At 43.8% G+C, this 25,627-nt stretch overlaps 1 protein-coding gene across 3 annotated transcripts in view; it reads left to right on the top strand.

The window, feature by feature from the left end:
* Positions 1–25,627, top strand: part of LOC126175043 (golgin subfamily A member 7) — an 82,051-nt gene that overhangs the window by 10,524 nt on the left and 45,900 nt on the right. For 2 of the 3 annotated variants that reach the window (XM_049921550.1, XM_049921549.1), the window contains exon 2: positions 7,973–8,125. The exons of the other annotated variant lie outside the window; for it this stretch is intronic. In XM_049921550.1, the coding sequence (XP_049777507.1) occupies positions 7,973–8,125 (153 nt within the window). The remainder of the gene's footprint in view (positions 1–7,972; positions 8,126–25,627) is intronic. 3 annotated transcript variants of the gene reach the window in all.

Genomic DNA, 25,627 nt, shown 5'->3' with positions numbered 1-25,627 from the left:
CTGTCCGGCACCTTTCGCCAGGAGAATGGGGTGCCACAGGGCTCAGTTTTGAGCGTCGCTCTCTTCGCCATCGCGATCAATCCAATAATGAATTGCCTCCCAGCTGATGTATCAGGCTCCCTTTTTGTGGACGATTTTACCATCTATTGCAGCGCGCAGTGTACACGTGTCCTGGAGCGCTGTCTTCAGCGTTCTCTTGACCGTCTTTACTCCTGGAGTGTCGCCAATGGCTTCCGTTTTTCTGCCGAGAAGACGGTCTGTATTAACTTCTGGCGCTACAAAGAGTTTCTCCCACTGTCCTTACGACTCGGTCCCGTTGCTCTCCCAATAGTGGAGACAACCAAATTTTTAGGCCTTACATTTGACAGGAAACTTAGCTGGTCTCCACATGTGTCATATTTGGCCGCCCGTTGTACCCGTTCTTTAAATGTCCTCCGTGTTCTCAGTGGTATGTCGTGGGGAGCGGATCGAACTGTCCTACTTCGTCTAGATCGGTCGATCGTCCGCTCCAAGCTGGATTATGGGAGCTTTGTATACTCCTCTGCACGGCCATCCATCTTACGCCGCCTCAACTCCGTACAACATCGGGGTTTACGACTTGCGATCGGAGCATTTTATACTAGTCCCGTAGAGAGTCTTCATGCTGACGCTGGCGAATTGCCACTCACCTACCGGCGCGATATACTGCTTTGTCGGTATGCCTGTCGGCTACTGTCAATGCCCGACCATCCGTCTTATCGTTCCTTTTTTGACGACTCTCTCGACCGTCAATACGGGTTGTATGTCTCTGCCCTGCTACCCCCTGGAGTTCGCTTTCGTCGCCTCCTTCAACACCTTAATTTTTCACTCCCTGCAACCTTTCGAGTGGGCGAGAGCCACACGCCACCTTGGCTCCAGGCTCAGGTCCGCGTTCACCTTGACCTCAGCTCGCTCCCAAAAGAGGTTACCCCCGGTTCGGTCTACCACTCCCGTTTTTTGGAACTTCATTCGAAGTTCATCAACATGACTTTCATTTATACAGATGGCTCTAAGACCAATGACGGGGTCGGGTGTTCCTTTATTGTCGGGGCACAAAGTTTCAAATACCGGCTCCATGGCCATTGTTCGGTCTTCACAGCTGAGCTCTTTGCCCTCTACCAGGCTGTTCTTTACATCTGCCGCCACCGTCATTCTGCTTATGTCATCTGCTCCGACTCCCTGAGCGCCATCCAGAGCCTCAGTGATCCGTACCCGGTTCACCCTTTCGTACACCGGATCCAATGCTCTCTTCAGCAGCTGGTGGACGTCGGTTCTCCGGTTAGCTTTATGTGGGTTCCTGGCCATGTCGGTATCCCTGGGAACGAAGCTGCAGATGCCGCGGCCAAGGCTGCGGTCCTCCAGCCTCGGACAGCTTCTTGTTGTGTCCCTTCGTCCGATTTTAGCAGGGTCATTTGTCGGCGCATTGTGTCGCTGTGGCATGCCGATTGGGCTGCACTTACAGACAACAAGCTTCGGGCCTTAAAACCTCTTCCCGTGGCTTGGACGTCCTCCTCACGCCCTTCTCGGCGGGAGGAGGTAGTTTTGGCCCGGTTAAGAATTGGACACTGCCGGTTCAGCCATCGCCATCTGCTGACGGCTGCGCCAGCGCCGTTCTGCCCATGTGGGCACTTGCTGACGGTTCGACACATTTTAATGTCCTGTCCATATTTTAACACACTGCGTCTAGATCTTAACCTGCCAAGTACTTTCGATGCCATTTTAGCGGATGACCCACGAGCAGTTGCTCGTGTTCTTCGTTTTATCAATTTGACAAACCTCTCTCAGGACATTTGATGATGCTGTTTTTTAATCCTATGGCTGTCAGTCTGTCTTTTATCATGTTTTCCCTTTTAGTTGTTGTTGTTGTCCACTTGTGCCTTGCGGTGCATTCTTAGAGTAGTCAGGGCGCTAATGACCATTGAAGTTGTGCGCCCTAAAACCACAAAAAAAAAAAAAAAAAAAAAAAAAAAAAAAAAAAAGGCCATCACTATCCACTCTTCCCCTGCTCACCCTTGCTGATTTATTCTTTCCATGACATTAGGCAGTCACCCCCATCTGCTGCCTGTCCTCAAGTGGGTTAACCAATTGGGCTCTGCCTTGCTTCTTTCCACTGTGACTTCCCTCTCCCCTCCTTGTCCTCTTCCCCATGTCCTCTCCTGACCACCCCGACCCCCTTCCCCCCTTGATTAGTTCCTCAGCCACAGATTCAGATGGATCTCTTCCAAAGACCAAAAGCTTCAATCACTTCAGTGGCATTTGTTCTGAACATTCTCGTGGGAGTTTAAGGATGCCATTTTTTATTTATTTACTTTTTTTTACATTGACGGCTCTAAATCTGCTGATCGTGTGGGATATGCCTTCATGTCTTCTGCTGGCATGGAACACCATCTCTTGTCTGCCAAATGTGAGGTGTTTACTGTGGAATTGATGGCCATGTATTGGGCCCTCTGTTTTATTAAATGGTCCTCCTCCTCCGGAATTTTCTTGTGCACAGACTCTATGAATGGCCTTCAGGCTACCGCTCGGTGTTTTTTCCGCCACCTCTTGGTCTCTGGCACCCACAGTCTTCTTGCCGATCTTCGTGATACTGCTGGTTCGGTTGAATTGCTTTGGGTTCCTGGCCACATAGGTATTCTGGGTAATGAACTTGCTGATCATCTGGTGGGAGTAGGGGCTGATCAACCCCCCTCCCCCCACCGTTCCCCATCGTCCGGTGGCAGATTTGTAATGTTACATCAAATCCCATTTTGCTCAATTGTGGGCTGACTCTTGGGAAGCTAACCACCATCTAATAAACTTCCTGCCATCAATGTGGCATTCTTCCCCCTGCCTCTCCCACTAGGAATCCACCATTCTCCACCTTCTTCGTATTGTCCGTACTAGGCTGACCTGTATCTGTTGAGAGGCCAGACAAACGTGTGGTTCCTGAAGAGGGGCAGCAGCCTTTTCAGTAGTTGCAGGGGCAACAGTCTGGATGATTGACTGATCTGGCCTTGTAACAAGAACCAAAACGGCCTTGCTGTGCTGGTACTGCGAACGGCTGAAAGCAAGGGGAAACTACGGCCGTAATTTTTCCCAAGGGCATGCAGCTTTACTGTATGATTAAATGATGATGGCGTCTTCTTGGGTAAAATATTCTGGAGGTAAAATAGTCCCCCATTCGGATCTCCGGGCGGGGACTACTCAAGAGGATGTCGTTATCAGGAGAAAGAAAACTGGCATTCTACGGATTGGAGCGTGGAATGTCAGATCCCTTAATCGGGCAGGTAGGTTAGAAAATTTAAAAAGGGAAATGGATAGATGAAAGTTAAATATAGTGGGAATTAGTGAAGTTCGGTGGCAGGAGGAACAAGACTTCTGGTCAGGTGACTACAGGGTTATAAACACAAAGTCAAATAGGGGTAATGCAGGAGTAGGTTTAATAATGAATAGGAAAATAGGAATGCGGGTAAGCTACTACAAACAGCATAGTGAACGCATTATTGTGGCCAAGATAGATACGAAGCCCACACCTACTACAGTAGTACAAGTTTATATGCCAACTAGCTCGGCAGATGACGAAGAAATTGAAGAAATGTATGATGAAATAAAAGAAATTATTCAGATAGTGAAGGGAGACGAAAATTTAATAGTCATGGGTGACTGGAATTCGAGTGTAGGAAAAGGGAGAGAAGGAAACGTCGTAGGTGAATATGGATTGGGGCTAAGAAATGAAAGAGGAAGCCGCCTGGTAGAATTTTGCACAGAGCACAACTTAATCATAGCTAACACTTGGTTTAAGAATCATGATAGAAGGTTGTATACATGGAAGAACCCTGGAGATACTAAAAGGTATCAGATAGATTATATAATGGTAAGACAGAGATTTAGGAACCAGGTTTTAAATTGTAAGACATTTCCAGGAGCAGATGTGGACTCTGAGCACAATCTATTGGTTATGACCTGTAGATTAAAACTGAAGAAACTGCAAAAAGGTGGGAATTTAAGGAGATGGGACCTGGATAAACTGAAAGAACCAGAGGTTGTACAGAGTTTCAGGGAGAGCATAAGGGAACAATTGACAGGACTGGGGGAAAGAAATAAAGTAGAAGAAGAATGGGTAGCTTTGAGGGATGAAGTAATGAAGGCAGCAGAGGATCAAGTAGGTAAAAAGATGAGGGCTAATAGAAATCCTTGGGTAACAGAAGAAATATTGAATTTAATTGATGAAAGGAGAAAATATAAAAATGCAGTAAATGAAGCAGGCAAAAAGGAATACAAACGTCTCAAAAATGAGATCGACAGGAAGTGCAGAATGGCTAAGCAGGGATGGCTAGAGGACAAATGTAAGGATGTAGAGGCTTATCTCACTAGGGGTAAGATAGATACTGCCTACAGGAAAATTAGAGAGACCTTTGGAGATAAGACAACCACTTGTATGAACATCAAGAGCTCAGATGGAAACCCAGTTCTAAGCAAAGAAGGGAAAGCAGAAAGGTGGAAGGAGTATATAGAGGGTCTATACAAGGGCGATGTACTTGAGGACAATATTATGGAAACGGAAGAGGATGTAGATGAAGATGAAATGGGAGATACGATACTGCGTGAAGAGTTTGACAGAGCACTGAAAGACCTGAGTCGAAACAAGGCCCCCGGAGTAGACAACATTCCAGTAGAACTACTGACGGCCTTGGGAGAGCCAGTCCTGACAAAACTCTACCATCTGGTGAGCAAGATGTATGAAACAGGCGAAATACCCTCAGACTTCAAGAAGAATATAATAATTCCAATCCCAAAGAAAGCAGGTGTTGACAGATGTGAAAATTACCGAACAATCAGTTTAATAAGCCACAGCTGCAAAATACTAACACGAATTCTTTACAGAATAATGGAAAAACTAGTAGAATCCGACCTCGGGGAAGATCAGTTTGGATTCCGTAGAAATACTGGAACATGTGAGGCAATACTGACCTTACGACTTATCTTAGAAGAAAGATTAAGGAAAGGCAAACCTACGTTTCTAGCATTTGTAGACTTAGAGAAAGCTTTTGACAATGTTGACTGGAATACTCTCTTTCAAATTCTAAAGGTGGCAGGGGTAAAATACAGGGAGCGAAAGGCTATTTACAATTTGTACAGAAACCAGATGGCAGTTATAAGAGTCGAGGGGCATGAGAGGGAAGCAGCGGTTGGGAAGGGAGTGAGACAGGGTTGTAGCCTCTCCCCAATGTTATTCAATCTGTATATTGTGCAAGCAGTAAAGGAAACAAAAGAAAAATTTGGAGTAGGTATTAAAATCCATGGAGAAGAAATAAAAACTTTGAGATTCGCCGATGACATTGTAATTCTGTCAGAGACAGCAATGGACTTGGAAGAGCAGTTGAACGGAATGGATGGTGTCTTGAAGGGAGGATATAAGATGAACATCAACAAAAGCAAAACTAGGATAATGGAATGTAGTCGAATTAAGTCGGGTGATGCTGAGGGTATTAGATTAGGAAATGAGACACTTAAAGTAGTAAAGGAGTTTTGTTATTTGGGGAGCAAAATAACTGATGATGGTCGAAGTAGAGAGGATATAAAATGTAGACTGGCAATGGCAAGGAAAGCGTTTCTGAAGAAGAGAAATTTATTAACATCGAGTATAGATTTAAGTGTCAGGAAGTCATTTCTGAAAGTATTTGTATGGAGTGTAGCCATGTATGGAAGTGAAACATGGACGGTAAATAGTTTGGACAAGAAGAGAATAGAAGCTTTTGAAATGTGGTGCTACAGAAGAATGCTGAAGATTAGATGGGTAGATCACATAACTAATGAGGAAGTATTGAATAGGATTGGGGAGAAGAGAAGTTTGTGGCACAACTTGACCAGAAGAAGGGATCGGTTGGTAGGACATGTTCTGAGGCATCAAGGGATCACCAGTTTAGTATTGGAAGGCAGCGTGGAGGGTAAAAATCGTAGGGGGAGACCAAGAGATGAATACACTAAGCAGATTCAGAAGGATGTAGGTTGCAGTAGGTACTGGGAGATGAAGAAGCTTGCACAGGATAGAGTAGCATGGAGAGCTGCATCAAACCAGTCTCAGGACTGAAGACAAGAACAACAACAACAACAACAGGCTGACCTATGGTTTTTTACTCTGCAATGAGCCAGCTCCCATTCCCCTCCCCTTCCTTTGTAGTTGCGGGGCTCTGCTGCTGATGATAGATATTTTGCTGGAATTCCCCCACCTTTTGGCCCTTCACATTAAATATGCATTCCTACCTTTCTTGTCTCGGGTGGTAGCAGGCGACCCTTGCATGGTTATGTCTGTCCTCAATGTTCTTCATAAAAGTGGTTTGTACTCTTAGGTATAAATCCTTGAATTTTCCTCTGGCATGAGAGTCCCTCAGATAGCGTATGCATTGATTATGGAGGCCTCGACCTTGCCTCCACACCTGCCAGGTTCTCCCCTTCTCACTGCCTTTTCCCTTCATTTTGTCTGATATGTTGGCTGTTTTGTTCCCCCTTTTCTTGTGTCTTCTTCCCCTGGTGTTGTCCCTGTTGTATCATGATAATGGTTTGGTAGGATGTCTGATCAGGTTGGTCATGGTGCTGGTGCCCCACCGCGCTGGTGTTTCTGGGGCACCTCGACTCTCAAGGCACCCTTTTCTCCCCTCTTTTTCTTTCCTCTTCCTGCTGCCCTGATCCCTTTCTCCTCTTTGTTTGCTCATTATCCCTTCCCCTCAACTGTAGTGTGCTGTTTGTGTTGTGTGTTAATTTATTTCTGCCATCCTAGATCTTGGGACCAATGACCCCACTGTTTGGTCCTCCCCCACCCCCCTCCAAATCAACCAACCAATCCAGTTTGCGCATCTCTGCAAAATCCTTGTCAGACTCTCCAGCATCTATTTCCCACCCTATTGCTCCAATCCCTGCCGGTCGCACCCTCCTCCCATCATGTGCATCAGCCCTGTAACTCGAAAAGCATATGTTATTAAATGGAGAACCACCTGTGACACATGCCATGTACCAGCTGCTATGTAAAAGCTGTTCGGCCTTTTACATTGGCATGACTACTACCAAGTTGTCAGTTAGGATGAATGGGCACAGGCATAGAGTGTGTACTGGCAACACACATTATCCTGTTGCAGAGCATGCTCTACAACATGACAGTCATGAACTTGATGCCTGTTTTACCACACATGCCATCTACATTCTTTCCCCAGACACCAGTTTCTCAGAATTTGCAGGCAGGAAATGGTGTTGCAACATGTCCTTGGTTCTTGCCATCTACCTGGCCTTACTTTCCATTAATTTATTTGTTCCTTTCTTGATTCACATTTAGTTTTCTATATCGTTTATTTTCTGGCCTTTCAATTTTTCTCTGGCCTTCCATCTCTACCAGATTGTGTGCATTTAGCTTCCTGCTGTTAGAAATTTGTGCATGATGTTTTATCATAATCTCTGTCTCTCACTTTTAAGCTTTCAGGTTTTCAAATCTGTACTTATCCAGGTCAGTTGTTACAGTATATTCTGTTTTCTTGCACTGCTCTCCCAACTATCAATGCCTTTTCCTCTTTACTGAGATCACTAGACAATGCCTGAAAATCATTTGTTACTTGGTTAAGGCTAGCAATAGCTTTTAGAGTACATGTCACTGGGTACCTTTATCTTAGTTTTCACCACCAGTTGTTGCCCTATACCCCTCCCAGGAAATCTACCCAGTAGCAAGATTTTTTTCTTTTTTTACCCAGCTCGCTTTCTGATCTCTCACCTGAACTTTTGTTAATAGTCTGTTGTGCCCTATTTTCCTCTACAGCTGAGTGAGGCTATGCCCTTCAAAAAGTAACAGGCTATACCTGTTCATGACCTCAACTGTAACAGAACTATTCTTTTAAAACAAAAATTATCTGTTTCTCATAACCACGAGTATTTGTCACTACAGGAATTTGCCCATACATACCGTGTATATGGCATTCTTTCTTTTACTTAGAACCACACCAGTACCACTCCATTGGAGGATATGTCCACGACGAGAGCTGTTAATGCAAATAATCAGTGTTTGAAGGTGTTTATACAGCGGGATTATAACGAAGGAACACTTGTAAAGTTCCAGACACGCTTTCCACAAGAACTTGAAGATCGGGTAAGTAGAAAGTTGTAAGTCTGGTTTTCTACTAACTTTAGTGTGGTTGCAACTTGCAAAGTAGATCTTTGTTTGTCCTCATGCTCACTGTGTGCATGTCCCTCATATCTTGGAGTCTGAGTGGCTGCCTTCCGTTTTTAACCTTCCCCAAACTGTCCCTGTCCCTTTATTGAGGAAAGACCTGTCAGTTCTGAAAGCTTGGTAGGTATCACTTTTACTTCAATGTCTCTCTTGGCAGTACTACTCATTTTGCTGCAGTGGAGTTGTGCAGTGATTAGCTCATTGGAGTCCCATTTGGGAGCTCTGTGGTTCAGATCCCTGTCTGCCATCGTGATTAAGGTTTTCTGTGGTTTCCCTAAATTGACTTCTTTCCCCATTCCCCTCCCTGTCCGAGCTTGTGCTCTTCATCATTGATGGGATTCTACCCCCTAATGTTCTTTCCATTTTCACATTTCACCTCCTGAAGATAAGGAAAATGCACACAAAATAAGTTGGTCTGTACCTGTGGTGATGACATGGCACAGTTGGGGAGGGGACACTGGTAGTGGGGTTTTTTGGCATGAACGATCACTGCATGATAGGGGAGGTGAAGTTGCACAGTTTAAGCCTGTGCACGGACCAGTATCTCCCATAATGTATAAGCTACAGCTAGCGAGTGTACAAGCAATCATATTATTGTGTTGGTGCATAAGTTCATAGCGTTTTTCCACAAGTTTAATAAACACAACAGACACACATACTAGAGACTTCAGTCATCAATAATATGTTCTCCTGCACTATTTACAACAGACAGCGAATGATGGAGTAACTTTTCAATTTGCCGACTGTACAAATCGCGTGGTTTTGGAGCAAAGAACTCATAGAGCCATGTTCGGAGCACATTTTCATCCGGAAAAGAACTTCCTTGAAGGTTGTTCGATAGAGAACAGAAAAGGTGAAAATCTGGGGGCACAAGAGCAGGTGAAAAAGGTGTGTGCCAAATAACTTCTAACCTGACTCCTGCATAGTGTCCTTTGTCACTCTAGGAGAATGTTGGTGCCATTATCGTGGAGTAGCATCAGTTCATGCTGTCTTGCTCGTTGTTGTTCTTGGATTGCATCTGAAAAACTTCTCAGTTGTTGAGAATAAATGTCAGCAGTGATGGTTACACCTCGGGAAAGCAATTCTTGGTACGCCACACCATCACTGTTCCACCAGATGCATAATGTTATATTTCGTGGATGTGTGCAAGTCTTTGTATGATGAGTTGCTGCTTTTTTTCATGCCTCATCACCAGCAGTGAAGTAGGATAGGAATGGTGGGTGATGTTCATGAGCCAGTTGATTATGAGCAACCAGAGGTGCACATATAGCCAAACGTTGATTTCTGTGATTTTTGCTTAGAGCTTGCACATGATGGTGGAATGATCACAGTTCATCATGTTTGCCAGTTGTCAAGTGTATTGATGTGGATCATTGTGGATTAATGTGCTTAAAAAATCTTCATCAAACCCTGAAGGTCTTCCTGAAAGTGGAGAGTTGCTAAAACCACCCTCCTTAAAGTGAAAAAGAACTTTTTTGCTGTGCTCAGTCCAGTGATAGTATCCCCATTCATGGTGTAGTTGTTTATGGCCTCCTCTGCAGCTGTCACCCCTCTATTGAAGTCAAACAGAAGAATATGTCCTAAATGTTCTGATTTCTCCACTTGGCACTCCATTTTCTAGTGTCCACAGCTCCACTCACTATCTCCAAATGACAAAATGGCAATAAGTAAACTCAAATAGCACCAGCGAACAAGTTAGTTGTTAGTTAAGTTAGTGTGACCAGTTTCTTGCTTAAGTACAAAAAAAAGAAAGTGTCATGGACGAAGAATCACCCAAAGCAAAACAAATCGGACCATGAGCTACTAGAAGGTAATGTCACAATTGAAGGAAGGTAATGTTGACTTCGGTGCTTGTGTTGACATGCGACTCATTGCTCTACAGTACTAGCATCAAGCACATCAGTATGTAGCATCAACAGGTTAGTGTTCATCACGAACATGGTTTTGCAGTCAGTGCAGTGTTTACAAATACAGAGTTGGCAGATGCCCATTTGATGTATGGATTAGCACGGGGCAATAGCCGTGGCGCGGTACATTTGTATCGAGACAGATTTCCAGAACGAACAGGAAGACGTTCGAAGCAATTGATCGGCGTCTTAGGGAGCACGGAACATTCCAGCATATGACTCGCAACTGGGGAAGACCTAGAATGACGAGGACACCTGCAATGGACGAGGCAATTCTTCGTGCAGTTGACGATAACCCTAATGTCAGCGTCAGAGAAGTTGCTGCTGTACAAGGTAACGTTGACCACGTCACTGTATGGAGAGTGCTACGGGAGAACCAGTTGTTTCCGTACAACGTACAGCGTGTGCAGGCACTACCAGAAGCTGATTGGCCTCCACGGGTACACTTCTGCGAATGGTTCATCCAACAATGTGTCAATCCTCATTCCAGTGCAAATGTTCTTTTTACGGATGAGGCTTCATTCCAACGTGATCAAATTGTAAATTTTCACAATCCACATGTGTGGGCTGACGAGAATCCGCACTTAATTGTGCAATCACATCATCAACACAGATTTTCTGTGAACGTTTGGGCAGGCATTGTTGGTGATGTCTTGATTGGGCCCCATGTTCTTCCACCTACACTCAATGGAGCACGTTACCATGATTTCACACAAGATACTCTACCTGTGCTGCTAGAACACGTGCCTTCACAAGTACGACACAACGTGTGGTTTGTGCACCATGGAGCTCCTGCACATTTCAGTCGAAGTGTTCGTATGCTTCTCAACAACAGATTCGGTGACCGATGGGTTGGTAGAGGCGGACCAATTCCATGGCCTCCACGCTCTCCTGACCTCAACCTTCTTGACTTTCATTTATGGGGGCATTTGAAAGCTCTTGTCTGCACAACCGCGGTACCAAATGTAGAAACTCTTCGTGCTCGTATTGTGGACGGCTGTGATACAATACACCATTCTCCAGGGCTGCATCAGCACATCAGGGATTCCATGCGATGGAGGGTGGATGCATGTATCCCCGCTAATGGAGGACATTTTGAACATTTCCTGTAACAAAGTGTTTGAAGTCACGCTGGTACATTCTGTTGCTGTGTGTTTCCATTCCATGATTAATGTGATTTGAAGAGAAGTAATAAAATGAGCTCTAACCTGGAAAGTAAGCGTTTCCGGACACATGTCCACATAACGTATTTTCTTTCTTTGTGTGTGAGGAATGTTTCCTGAAAGTTTGGCTGTACCTTTTTGTAACAAAAACAAAGACGATATTACTTACCAAACGAAAGTGCTGGCATGTTGATAGACATACAAACATACACACAAAATTCAGCTTTCGCAACCAATGGTTGCTTCATCAGGAAAGAGGGAAAGACGAAAGGATGTGGGTTTTAAGGGAGAGGGTGAAGAGTCATTACAATCCCGGGAGCGGAAAGACTTACCTTAGGGGAAAAAAGGACAGGTATACACTCGCACACCCACACATATCCATCCGCACGTACACAGACAAGCAGACATTTGTAAAGGCAAAGAGTTTGGGCAGAGATCAGAAATACTGGCCTTCGAAAGTGAAGAAGTTGTGAGTCAGGATGAAGCTGGCTAAGGTAATGAGGAAAGAGGTTTTAGGTAGGGTGGCAGGTGATCGGCGTGAAAGGAAGTGCTCCATCGCAGCGAGGCCCTGGACGTGCGGAATATTTGTGTATAAGGAAGTGGCATCAATGGTTACAAGGATGGTTTCTGGGGGTAACAGATTGGGTAAGGATTCCAGGCGTTCAAGAAAGTGGTTGGTGTCTTTGATGAAGGATGGGAGACTGCATGTAATGGGTTGAAGTTGTTGATCTACATAGGCAGAGATACATTCTGTGGGGGCTTGGTAACCAGCTACAATGGGGCGGCTGGGATGATTGGGTTTGTGAATTTTAGGAAGTAGGTAGAAGGTAGGGGTGCGGGGTGTTGGTGGGGTCAGGAAGTTGAAGGGGTCAAGTGAAAGGTTTTGAAGGGGGCTTAAGGTTCTGAGGATTCCTTGAAGCTCCGCCTGGACATCAGGAATGGGATTACCTTGGCAAACTTCGTATGTAATGTTATCTGAAAGCTGATGCAGTTCCTCAGCCACATACTCCAGACGATCAAGTACCAAGGTCGTGGAACCCTTGTCCGCCGGAAGAATGACGATGGATCGGTCAGCCTTCAGATCATGGATAGCCTGGGCTTCAGCAGTGGTGATGTTGGGAGTAGGATTAAGGTTTTTTAAGAAGGATTGAGAGGCCAGGCTGGAAGTGAGAAATTCCTGGAAGGTTTGGAGAGGGTGATTTTGAGGAAGAGGAAGAGGAGGTGGGTCCCGCTGTGACGGAGGACGGAACTGTTCCAGGCAGGGTTCAATTTGGATCGTGTCTTGGGGAGTTGGATCATTAGGAGTAGGATTAGGATCATTTTTATTCGTGGCAAAGTGATATTTCCAGCAGAGAGTACGAGTGTAGGACAGTAAATCTTTGACAAGGGCTAGTTGGTTGAATCTGGGAGTAGGGCTGAAGGTGAGGCCTTTGGATAGGACAGAGGTTTTGGATTGGGAGAGAGGTTTGGAGGAAAGGTTAACTACTGAATTAGGGTGTTGTGGTTCCAGATTGTGTTGATTACAATGTTGAGGTTTTGGGGGGAGTGGAGCTGGAAGTGGGAGATTGAGTAGATGGGAGAGACTGGGTCTGTGTGCAATGAGAGGAGGTTGGGGTTTGCTGGAAAGGTTGTGAAGGGTGAGTAAGTTGCCTTTCCGGATGTCGGAAACCAGGAGATTAGATAGTTTTTTGAGGTGGAGGGTCGCATGCTGTTCTAATTTGTGGTTGGCCTGTAGGAGGATGCTCTGAACAGCTGGTGTGGATGTGAGAGAGGAAAGATTGAGGACTTTTATTAAGGATAGGAGGTGATGGGTGTTTATTTTCTGTCAGTCTTCCATGGCCTTTACAAGTAGTGAAACCTTCAAAAGTATAAAATGTCTTTTGGTTTGTATAAACTAGAATTTTTAATTAGGCTTTTTGCTTCCTCGTTTGCCTCTCCCGATATAAATGTAATGGTGTTGCACATAATCTAAAGTGTGTGATTATGATGAACTGTGTAGTGTGTGAAGACTGTGGTGCCAGCTATGTAGTAAAAAAAATAACAGTGAAAATGCTCAAAGTGCACAGGTGGGTAGGCGACAGGCAGCCGAGATGGTTGCCCCTTCAGAACAATGGGTGGGTTTTCCCAGTGTTCGAGACAAAAATACCTCTCTGTACAAAAGCCACCTTATTTTGAGTGAGCTCTACTGGTGAGCAATTCTATTTCATAACTTCTAATCTTATAGGTTTGTTGTTGTTGTTGTTGTTGTGGTCTTCAGTCCTGAGACTGGTTTGATGCAGCTCTCCATGCTACTCTATCCTGTGCAAGCTTCTTCATCTCCCAGTATCTACTGCAACCTACATCCTTCTGAATCTGCTTAGTGTATTCATCTCTTGGTCTCCCTCTAAGATTTTTACCCTCTACACTGCCCTCAAATGCTAAATTTGTGATCCCTTGATGCCTCAAAACATGTCCTACCAACCGATCCCTTCTTCTAGTCAAGTTGTGCCACAAACTTCTCTTCTCCCCAATCCTATTCAATACCTCCTCATTAGTTACGTGATCTACCCACCTTATCTTCAGCATTCTTCTGTAGCACCACATTTCGAAAGCTTCTATTCTCTTCTTGTCCAAACTAGTTATCGTCCATGTTTCACTTCCATACATGGCTACACTCCATACAAATACTTTCAGAAATGACTTCCTGACACTTAAATCTATACTCGATGTTAACAAATTCCTCTTCTTGAGAAACGCTTTCCTTGCCATTGCCAGTCTACATTTTATATCCTCTCTACTTCGACCATCATCGGTTATTTTACTCCCTAAATAGCAAAACTCCTTTACTACTTTAAGTGTCTCATTTCCTAATCTAATACCCTCAGCATCACCTGACTTAATTTGACTACATTCCATAATCCTCGTTTTGCTTTTGTTGATGTTCATTTTATATCCTCCTTTCAAGACACTGTCCATTCCGTTCAACTGCTCTTCCAAGTCCTTTGCTGTCTCTGACAGAATTACAATGTCATCGGTGAACCTCAAAGTTTTTACTTCTTCTCCATGAATTTTAATACCTACTCCGAATTTTTCTTTTGTTTCCTTTACTGCTTGCTCAATATACAGATTGAATAACATTGGGGAGAGGCTACAACCCTGTCTTACTCCTTTCCCAACCACTGCTTCCCTTTCATGCCCCTCGACTCTTATAACTGTAACTGCCATCTGGTTTCTGTTCAAACTGTAAATAGCCTTTCGCTCCCTGTATTTTACCCCTGACACCTTCAGAATTTGAAAGAGAGTATTCCAGTTAACATTGTCAAAAGCTTTCCCTAAGTCTACAAATGCTAGAAACATAGGTTTGCCTTTTCTTAATCTTTCTTCTAAGATAAGTCGTAAGGTCAGTATTGCCTCACGTGTTCCAACATTTCTACGGAATCCAAACTGATCTTCCCCGAGGTCGGCTTCTACCAGTTTTTCCATTCGTCTGTAAAGAATTCGCGTTAGTATTTTGCAGCTGTGACTTATTAAACTGATAGTTCGGTAATTTTCACATCTGTCAACTCCTGCTTCCTTTGGGATTGGAATTATTATATTCTTCTTGAAGTCTGAGGGTATTTCTCCTGTCTCATACATCGTGCTCACCAGATGGTAGAGTTTTGTCATGACTGGCTCTCCCGAGGCCATCAGTAGTTCAAATGGAATGTTGTCTACTCCCGGGGCCTTGTTTCGACTCAGGTCTTTCAGTGCTCTGTCAAACTCTTCACGCAGTATCTTATCTCCCATTTCGTCTTCATCTACATCCTCTTCCATTTCCATAATATTGTCCTCAAGTACATCGCCCTTGTATAAACCCTCTATATACTCCTTCCACCTTTCTGCCTTCCCTTCTTTGCTTAGAACTGGGTTGCCATCTGAGCTCTTGATATTCATACAAGTGGTTCTCTTCTCTCCAAAGGTCTCTTTAATTTTCCTGTAGGCAGTATCTATCTTACCCCTAGTGAGACAAGCCTCTACATCCTTATAGGTTTATCATTCGCAATTTGAAACCGATATAGGAGCACCAGTACCTGTAACATTACTTGAGTATGAGGGTTGCCCAGAAAGTAATGCACCATTTTTTTTTCTTCAACAGTTCTTTATTGAACATAATGAGAATTACACATGCGAAAGAATGAGGTTTTATCTACATACCCTGTTTTTCCACATAATCTCCATCCTGTTCTATGGTCTTCCTCAAGCGCGAAACAAGAGCGTGTATACCCTGTTGATACCAATCCTTGTCCAGGTGGCAGAGCCAGTACTCTACTGTGTGAATCACCTCCAGATGCAGCACCAGCTGCCGACTCGTAATGTGTCTGTCCTTGCGAATGACATCAGCTTGCTGCAACATGACAGGTTTGACAGATGTGGATGGTCTCCCCGACCACTGCAAATTGTGTAGCTCTGCCAAACCGCCTTCTGATGACCTCACCTTCTGTGCCCAGTGACTAACTGTACTTCTGATGACACCAGATGCTCCATAGACTTCGCACAAGCGTTTGTGAATATTCCCCACTGTTTGTTTCTCTGCAGTGAGAAATTCAATCACGGCACATTGCTTGTAACGTACATCACCTACAGATGCCATTTTGAAACTGTCCTGTAACTACGCTGACTGTTGGAAGTGATGGGAACCTGGCGCGCTCACTCGAGAGACTTCGAATAATACATATGTAATGTTTTGCATTTATAGCATTGTTTTCGGCTGAGAAAAAAAATGCGGTACTTTACTTTCTGGGCAACCCTATTATTTGATTAAGCATAGCATATTTTACTTATAATTCCTTTTCATCCTTGTGAAGTATGTTTCATGTACTTTTCCTTCTGGAATACAGTCTTCAACAGATTATACTAACTCGTATTCAACAGGTTATACTAACATGTGGCTTGTGTTATTTCTGGTATCATATCTGAAGTTTTCCACTGAAGAAAGCATTGTTTAGTTTCTGTCTTATTTTCATATTAAAACTGCCTGTTATATTGTAGTGCAGTTTACTGTCATTTATGCTTTGTTACTTTCTAGGTGTTTAACCTCCTGGTTGGAATGTGATTATGTTGGTGAAGAAACTTAACATTTTTCATAGAATACCTTTTCTTTCCTTTGGATCAAGTCTAAATATCATTAGATTGCCACGATAATATTGTTTTTAACTTCCTTGTATTCAATAAAGTCTCCATCTGAATTTCCTACCTGCTCTTTTCTTCATAAGTAAAGTGCTGATTTTAATTATATTTGCTCCCTTCCTCCTTCCTTGCCCCCTCCCCCTCCCTGTTACACTTCTGAGATCCCTGCAGTTCAGGACTTGATGCTGTTTAACTGCTCCATGTCAGCTAACTCATCTCCAGAGATAGTCCCCAAGTTCAGAAAGTTCTATCCCTGTATATGTGTAGCTGTTTAAACGTTTGGCTACAACAGTTTAGAGCATGTTAACATATTATCCTTACTGTACGTTTTTGTCTAGTTATTACTTGTACCTAAGTGTAGAATTACACAAAATGTTTCTAAAACTTCAATCAGTGAATCTAAACATGCAAATCATGGCATAATTGAGAGTTACGTACATCAGCCGTGTGAATACCAATGAAATTGAGTAAGGAAATCAGTTTTTATTACATCAGTTGGACAAAAGGTGGACAACTACACATCTATGTAATACTCTGTAAAAATCAAACAATGGAAACTCCAGGTAGGAACATCAACAATGTAGGAAAAGATGGATTGCCACTTATCACAAAGAAGACACGTCAGGTTGCACACAGGCATAATTGAAAGACACTTACATACAGGTTTCGGCCAAAGCCTTCATGAGTGTGAAATACACACACACACACACACACACACACACACACACACACACACACACACACCATTCACCCATACATGCAAGCATACATCATGCGCACACAACCACCAACTCCAGCATCTCAGGCTGGACTGCAACATCACTTGGGATGCAAGCAGCAATCTGGAGGGAGTAAGGAACGGGAAGGGATGGTAGTGTACGTGGGGGGAGAGAGGTGAGCACTGTCTGGTGGAGCGTGTAGGGCCTAGACTGCCAACAGGTGCAGCATCAGGAGATTGTGGTGCAGGGAGGTGGTGAAAAAAGGAGCAAAAAGGAAAAGAGTTGGGAAAGATGGGTGGATGTGTTGGCAGAGGGCTGCATATAAACAGGGTGAGAGACAAGAATGGGGAGGAGGTAATAGGACAGAAGGCGTGGAAACTGTTGGGTTGAGGGTATGGGGACAGTATGTTATCTTAGGTTGAGGCCAGGATAATTACGGGAGTGGAGGATATGTTGTAAGGATAACTCCCATGTGTGCAGTTCAGAAAAAACAGGAGGTGAAGGGAAGGATCCAGATGGTTTGGGTAGTGAAGCAGCCATTGAAATCAATCATGTTATGTTTAGGTGCATGTTGTGCCTCAGGGTGGTCCACTTTGCACTTGGACACAGTTTGGCGGTGACCGTTGATTATGGTAGACAGCAGATTGGTAGTCATACCAATATAAAAAGCTGTGCAGTGATTTCAGTAGAGCTGGTAAATGACATGCCTGCTTTCACAGGTGGCCCAGCCCCTGATGGGGTAGGATAAACTTGTGACAAAACTGGAATAGGAAGTGCTGGGTGGGTGTATTGGGCAGGTTTTGCACTTCAGCCTTCCACAGATATATGATCCTTGTAGCAAGTGGTTAAGAATGGGAGTGGCATTGGAATGGACTAGGATGTTGTGGAGGTTGGGTGGGTTACGAAACACCACTTTAGGATGGATGGGAAGTATCTCTGGTAGGATGTTCCTCATTTCAGGGCATGATGATAAGTAATCAGAGCCCTGGCAAAGGTTGTGGTTCAGTTGTTCCAGTCTGGGGTGGTACTGGGTGATGAAGGGGACACTTCTTTGTGGCTGGTTCTTGAGGATGGTGGGAGGATTGGGGGAGTGAGGGGAAATGGCACGGGAGATCTGATTGCATACTAGGTCTGGGATAGTGCTTGTCTGTGAAGCATTCTGAGCAAGAGAATTTTTGTCTCTGCAGATAAGCTGTCCCCAGGTGGCTAAGCTATATGGAAGGAATTTTTTGGTGTGAAAAGGATGACAACTGTCAAAATGCGTATACTGTTGGTGGTTGGTGGGTTTAGTGTGGACAGAGGTGCAGATGGGGCCATCAGAGAGGAGGTGGTCAACATCTAGGAAGGTGGCACACTTTGTTGAGGAGGACCGTGTGAAGAATATGGGAGAGAGGGTGTTGAGGTTGTGAAGGAATGAAGATACCATCAATGAACTTGAACCAGACTAGGGATTTGGTGTTTTGGGAGGCTAGGAAGGTCTCATCTTGATGGCCAGTGAAAAGGTTGGCATAGGAGGCTTCCATGCAGGTGCCCATGACTGTGCCGCAGATTTGTTTATATACCTTCCCTTCAAATGAGTGGTAGTTATGGATTAGGATAAAGTTAGTAAGGTGTATGAGAAACAAGGTAGTGGGTCTGGAGTCAGGACATTGGGGAAGGTAGTGTTCAGTAGCAGTAAGATCACATGGGCATAAGGAATGTTGGTGTATAGGGAGGAGGCATCAACAGTGGTGAGTAGGGATACAGGAGGTAAAGGGGTGGGAATAGTAGACAGTCGGTGAAGGAAATGGTTGGTATCTTTGATATGGGAGGCTAGGTGCTGGGCAATTGGTTGGAGGTGCTGGTCAGTGAGGGCTGAAATTCTTTCAGTGGGACACAATAAATAGCCACAATAAGGTGTCCAGAATTGTACACAAAATTTTGGCTAAAATTGCAGTTTTCTCAAGATATCCAATTGCAGTCTCTTAAAACTTTAAGAGCAGGAAATCAATATTTTTATGTACTTAGCTTTGAATAATCAATGCTGATGGTAATCGTTGTTCATAATTAATCATCATTTTTTTCACTGTAAGTCCTGATTTTTGTCAATTTTATATAAATCATGAGGGAAAGGTTTTAATATTTCTTAAAATAAATTTCAGCATCCAAACTTCATAATTTCTTCTTTTATTAACAAGCCTTACCTCCAAGATGATACATGACATGCAACTGTCTGATGATCATTTAACAGCTGCCTGTAACAACTCATTGTCCCAAAACTGGTCTTTATGTAGGAAAATGACAGTTGACACTTTGTCCAATATTGTTGTAACCTTAATTCATCAAAATTTACAGTGAGGAGGGGTTTAAGAGATTTTAAATGTGAGAACATATTTTGAGAAAATGAATAACATTTCCTTTTGTGCAAATTTTGATCTTAAGTTTCGTAATGTCTTTAATTTTAACAAATAGCTTTTTTTTAAAAAAATGGTTATTTTAATTGTATAAATTCAGTATTTTAGTTGCCTGTAATTTCAGTGTTATTTTGAGCAAAGAACAGTTATATAGAGGGCAGCAATGTGCTAAGTCTTTACATTGTAAACACTTGATTGTGTCATTTTAAAGGACGTGGTCGTAAATTAAATTAAAACATTTTACATAATGTATAAAGAATCTGGATCACAAGAATGGATCTTTGTACTTCCAGATGTGAACTTCCTGATATGACTGAATGAGAACATACGGGGCACAAACAGCCCGATTGAGATGTTCCCACAGATTCTCACTTGGGTTTAAATGCAGAGAGTTTGATGGTCTGTAGAGTACAGTAAACTAATCCTGGTGCTCTGTGAACCACACACATAAACTGAAAGCTGTGCAGCGCATTGCATTGCTTGCTGGTACATGTCATCTTTTTGAGGATAAGCAAATTGCTTGTAGGGCTAGACATGGTCCTCAAGGATAGATGCATACTTGTGTTGATCCATTGACTTCCAGAATGACAAGATCACACAGATCACCTGGACACATCTCCATAGCAGTTGTTCATCCCTGTCATCTATGGCCCATGTGCACCACAGCTGCATGTGAACAGTGTACAAACTTAGAAATTTCTGCATAACGATGATGACTTCCCTGTTTTTCATGTCCCTTTGAAATGTGTTATATATCCATCACTGCTAATAATGCCACCTCTCATCTGTGAGTGGTTACTGCATCTTGACATTGAACATAGGTGGTGCTCACCTTAATGTGACTAGACAGTGTGTATGTAGCTCCCCAACCAGGCATTGCTGACTTACTCCGCTTCCCATACCCCCAAAAACTTCTTCTACCCCCTCCCCTCCTCCACAATGCAACACACCACTCCTGTACACTCATCCTGTAACATTTTTGTCAATCTTTCTGCCAAAACTCTGATCCCTGCAGAAGTCTCAGTACTTTCTAAATGCCTTACCTTTAACCCCAACCTAATTTCAAGCATGTAAAGGACCCTTGAGTGGAAACATTCCTTTGCCAAATAGCCTACTGACAACAGCCAACTAAAACCCATACAGAACCTTGTTTAAAACAGTTCTGACCTCCCTCCCAACTGTGATCTTCGTTTCCTTCCACTCAGTCATCCCCTGGTAATCTTTCAGAGATTCCTCTTACGGATACAGGATATTTTTCTGACTCAATATTATGTAAAAATCAACACCTATTTCTTTCAGGCACTGTTTATAATGTATATGTTTTACAGATTTTTTGTTGATATCAGAAAATGCTTCCTCAAATTGAGATACCATTTAATCCAATGTTATACATTTGAAGGAGACCAAATTTATCAGATATGCATGACATGATAGCTGAGCTACTAGATCTATTTAATTCCACCTATTATGTATATTACAAGGATAAAAAGATCACATCTTATATTTTAAACTTCATAATTTTTTTCCTAATAAAAATGTTATTTTTTCTATAATTTAGTTGATTCTGCAATAAAGCTTAGGTCTACTACATAAGTATGGACTATTGCAAGTTACAGAAAAAAATTAGAGCAGTGCTTTATAAAAAAACTTTAGGAAATATTTATACCTGAATTCTGAAAAATATAACTTGCAGGAAATTGTGAATGAAGATATGAGTCCAATTAAACTGTGCCTCAGAACATTGCTGAAGCATAGTCTTCATCCTGCAGCATTTCTTCAAATCTTCCAGTTTCCCCTTGGCATTCCTTTGAGCACTTCTTGCTTCTTTGGTAAATTGGAGAGCAAATCTTTCAGCTTCATGCACCCGTTGCCTGTCACAAGCAAGCAGTTGACCTTCCATATTAGAGCCACATTTTGTGCTTAAATTTCTCAGGACTTCCAAAATTCCTATCACTCCATCATTGAAACATATCACTGCATCTAGTACACAAACTTTTAATGTATTTTGTCCTACAAAAACATTCTTGGCTAATCTGTCCCATATGCAATGGTTGAAACCTTCATTTGTATTCTGAGTGCCCCCATGAAGACATTTACTAAGCAAAACAGCGTCACAGATGCTCACATCAACAGCAAATCCACTACAAACAGCGTCATTGTTAACACAAAAATTTTAATCGCCAGGAGGCATGCCATGTGGGAGTTTCTTCCCTGAAGAACTGATACATAGGTTACTTTCAACAGTGAGGCTTGCTTTGTTTGTGAAATGGTTACCACGGAATTTCCTTTTATTGAATTTCTTGATATGTGGCATAGTTCATATTTGTTGCACACTAAAGGATATATACTTCCACAAATATTTGTAGCACTTGGGAAACAAACATTCAGTAACATGCGAACAAACTGCTTCAGTGAAACAAAAGTAAATACTATGAAAGATAATCATTTACAGACACTAGAAACCTGCACTGTTACCGACTTATACATTGAATCATATGTATAAGCACTGAAAACAGAAATTTCACAGTTCTTTTCGAAATAATACTGGTTTCTGTAACAGAAATAAAGGGGGCGTGGCAGCATACATGACCTTAACTTTAAAATTCCGTATATATAGGTCATATTACATGTGAAACCCTATAATGTATATATCAATGTAATCATGAAAGTCTATAGAATTTAATAAAGCCATAAAAAATCAATTTTTCCACCATTTATAAGTACCCAGTATCCTTAACATGGCATCACCTTCCTTTCCTGAATCCCTCTCTGGTGAGTCCACCATCACTCCTATAGAACACACTGCTCTTCTTAATCTAATAAACAATCCAAACATTATCATTCTTCCTGCAGACAAAAGATTCCACCACAGTCATCTTGTATCACAGTGTCTCTGTGGCTAACGGTCTCCGCCAACTTTCTGAGATCTCTGCATATAAACCTTATAACCATGATCCCATCCCACAAGTTGAACATGACCCTAAGGAGCTCGTCATCGCTCGGAGTCCATCCCAAAACGTAACCCCTGGATCCATGGTGTGTTCAGAAAGGCCATAAGTACAATCAACATTGATACCGGCATGTTTACTCTGGCATTTGAGGGGGATACCTTCCTACAGAAGGTAAAACTATGTGTTATCAGTGTGTCCTGAAGCCATACATCCCGCCACCCATGATGTGTTTTTGGTGGTGTGTTTTGGACGCGTTTTCCTGCTGTACATTGGACCGTTTAGGTGATGAATGTGGACACCCACTCCCTTCATGGACCACCTGTGTACTACCACCCATATATGTTATTGTCATGACCATCACTCACCACATTCACCAGGTTGCCCTGTTTATTAGAAGAAAAGGAAGATACAGGAGTATAAGACCCTTGATTGTTTAGCCTACACTGAGGCTCGTCAGAAATGACTCTTCATCCTGTGTGTAGGATATCTAACTGTGCCTCTTATACATACTTTCTCCCTTCTCCTTACCCCAGTCCTGCCCTCCGATTCCTTTCTCTCACCCCTGCAGCTCCAACACCCTCCCCACCCTGTTCAGGCTGCAACTCTCCCCCCCCCCCCCCCCACCCCACCAACCCACACAGAGAAATATCCCTCTTCATCAACACCTGTCAGTGATGGGGGCCACCTCCTGGGAACGCTCTCCCCAGTGTCCCCTAGACCGGAGGCCTGCTGCCATAAGTTGCCTGCACCACTAGGGGTCTCTCTCTCTCTCTCTCTCTCTCTCTCTCTCTCTCTCTCTCTCTCTCTCTCTCTCTCTCTCCCTCCCCCTCTCCCCCTACCCCCTCCCCCCCCACCTCTCTTACACACACACACACACACACACACACACACACACACACACACACACAATCTGTTCCAGATCTCGCTGCAGTCTGCCCTCTATCCAGGCCCTGCCCTCTTCGACCTGTGAAAGAGAAGAAGAAAGAATTTTATCCCTGGGGCAGAGCTCCTCCAATGCTGAGAAGTGCTGTTTCCCCCCAGCAACCTGAGTCAGATGAATGTTTTTATGATGTCACCCCATTCTTTTTGGTGATGGATGGTGACACTGTAGTGTGACTGATTTCGGCCTGTTTGTCTTCCATTTGGATCCCTGTTCTAAGCTTATTCAGTAGAATTGTAAAGGATACTACAATCACCTTCTGGAATTAATTCCTTATTTCCTTTTACTCTGCAACCAGTGTTGTTCTCCAGGAATCTTATTTTACCGATGCTTGCTCACCGCACGTTTGTGGGTTCTGTGCTTTGTATCAGAACTGGCTTGGCCCGTTGAGGGCTTCTTCTGGTGGCGTCTGCATGTTGGTCCTTATGGACATTGTTAGTACATAGATCTCGCTTCATATTAAATTGGAAGCAGTTGGCATCCAGGTCCGCTTGGACTCCCTCTTCTCTCCTGATAGACCATGTATGCTTACTGCCCTAACTTCCTCTCTGCAGCAAATACCTCCTCCTTGAGAATTTTAATGCCCATTACCCCTTGGGAAGAGGAGGGGCAGTGCTTTTTCATATAGTCAAGGTCTCATAGACCACCTTTTGTGGACCACGTCCAGGGCGTTCTTAATGATATTGTCCATTTCAGTGCTGCTTATGGCTCCTCTGCTCTAGATCTTTTGTTCACTTTCCATCCCCAATCCCTACATTACACTGGTTGCTGCAAGATGACCTCTGCAATAGTGATCACTTGTGACCACTTGCCATTGAGTCTCATTCCCTTCTCTCCTTCCGATGGCCGGATTACCGTGCTGGACTTTCCTTCACACTGATTGGTCTGTATACCACAAAGATGGTGTTTACCCCTCTTGGTCAGACTCTATTGACGAAGTCGTCTATGACATGTCCTATACAGTTACTCTTGCCGCTGCCCCCAGGGGTGGCCCATAGCTCTTTCGTGAGTACGTGTATGGTGTGCGCGGGTCCCTGAGCTATTGCAGCCTTTCTTCTTTTCTGGGCTGCCTTACCTTCCTTCTTCCTTTCCCTTTGCCCTCCCTTTCCCCCATGTTTATGTTGGACTGGCTATCCTCCTGACTTTGTTTCCTATTGTGGTATTGGTATGTTTGCTTTGCCTCCTCCCTTTCGCTTTTCTTTTTGGTCTCCCTTAGAGGTTTGACCTCCACCTTTAAATTTGAAATCTGTAGTGTGCAGCAGATGGGGAAGAACTGCCTCCCCAGTGTCCTTGGCTTGGGTATCTCTCCCCCCCCCCCCCCCCCCCCCCCCCTCCCATCATAGTAGGGTACAACTTGCAACTTTTGCCTTCCGGACTAGCCCTGTGATAGCGTTCTCGTAGAGGTGGGGATTCCACCACTGCAACTTTAGCGCCAACAACAGCTGAAATCTTATGCGCTCCACATTCGCTGCACCCCAAAGCACCCTAATTATGGTCTCCTTTATCCAGACACGGATATCAACCTCCTGCGGCAGCGAGCATGGTGTGGGTTTACCATGGCTGCCTGCATTCAATCACACTTATGAGCTCCAGCACATCCTGTACCGCCTCTTTTCTCCACTCATGCACTTACCCCTGTATGGTGCGTCTCTCGGCCACAGCTCTGTCTCTCCATCAATTCAAAGGATTCTGTCCCTCCAGAGGCCCTTTGCCACCAATTCTACTGTCTCCTCAGTTCATGCCAGGGTTCAGAAGTGATTTATACTGATGGCTCCATGGTTGCTGGTCACACTGGTTATGCTTACACCTCTGCGAGACCACACGGAACTTTGTTCCTTGCCAGATGACTGTAGTGTTTTTACTCCAGAATTGGTAGCCATCTTGCGCGAATTAGACCATGTCCACTTCTGCTCAGGACTGTGCTTCACTATTTGTAGTGACTCCTTGAGCAGTTTGCAAGCTATTGGCCAGTGCTTCCCTCGCCACCTGTTGGTCATATCTATCCAGGACTCCCTTTCTTTCCTTGATCAACATGGATAATCTTTCATTTGGACCACAGGCCATGTTGGAATCCCTGGCAATGAACTTGCTGATCGATTGGCTAAATTGGCTGCTAACGAGTCATTTCTTGCTATTGGCATTACGGAAATAGAACATCAATCAGCATTATGTCGTCAGGTTTTGGCACTTTGGAATGCAGAAT

The sequence above is a fragment of the Schistocerca cancellata genome, chromosome 3 (assembly GCF_023864275.1).
Source record: "Schistocerca cancellata isolate TAMUIC-IGC-003103 chromosome 3, iqSchCanc2.1, whole genome shotgun sequence".
Classification (NCBI taxonomy): domain Eukaryota; kingdom Metazoa; phylum Arthropoda; class Insecta; order Orthoptera; family Acrididae; genus Schistocerca; species Schistocerca cancellata.
Note: the sequence above shows the minus strand (reverse complement) of the source record. Positions and strands in the feature narration are given on the sequence as shown.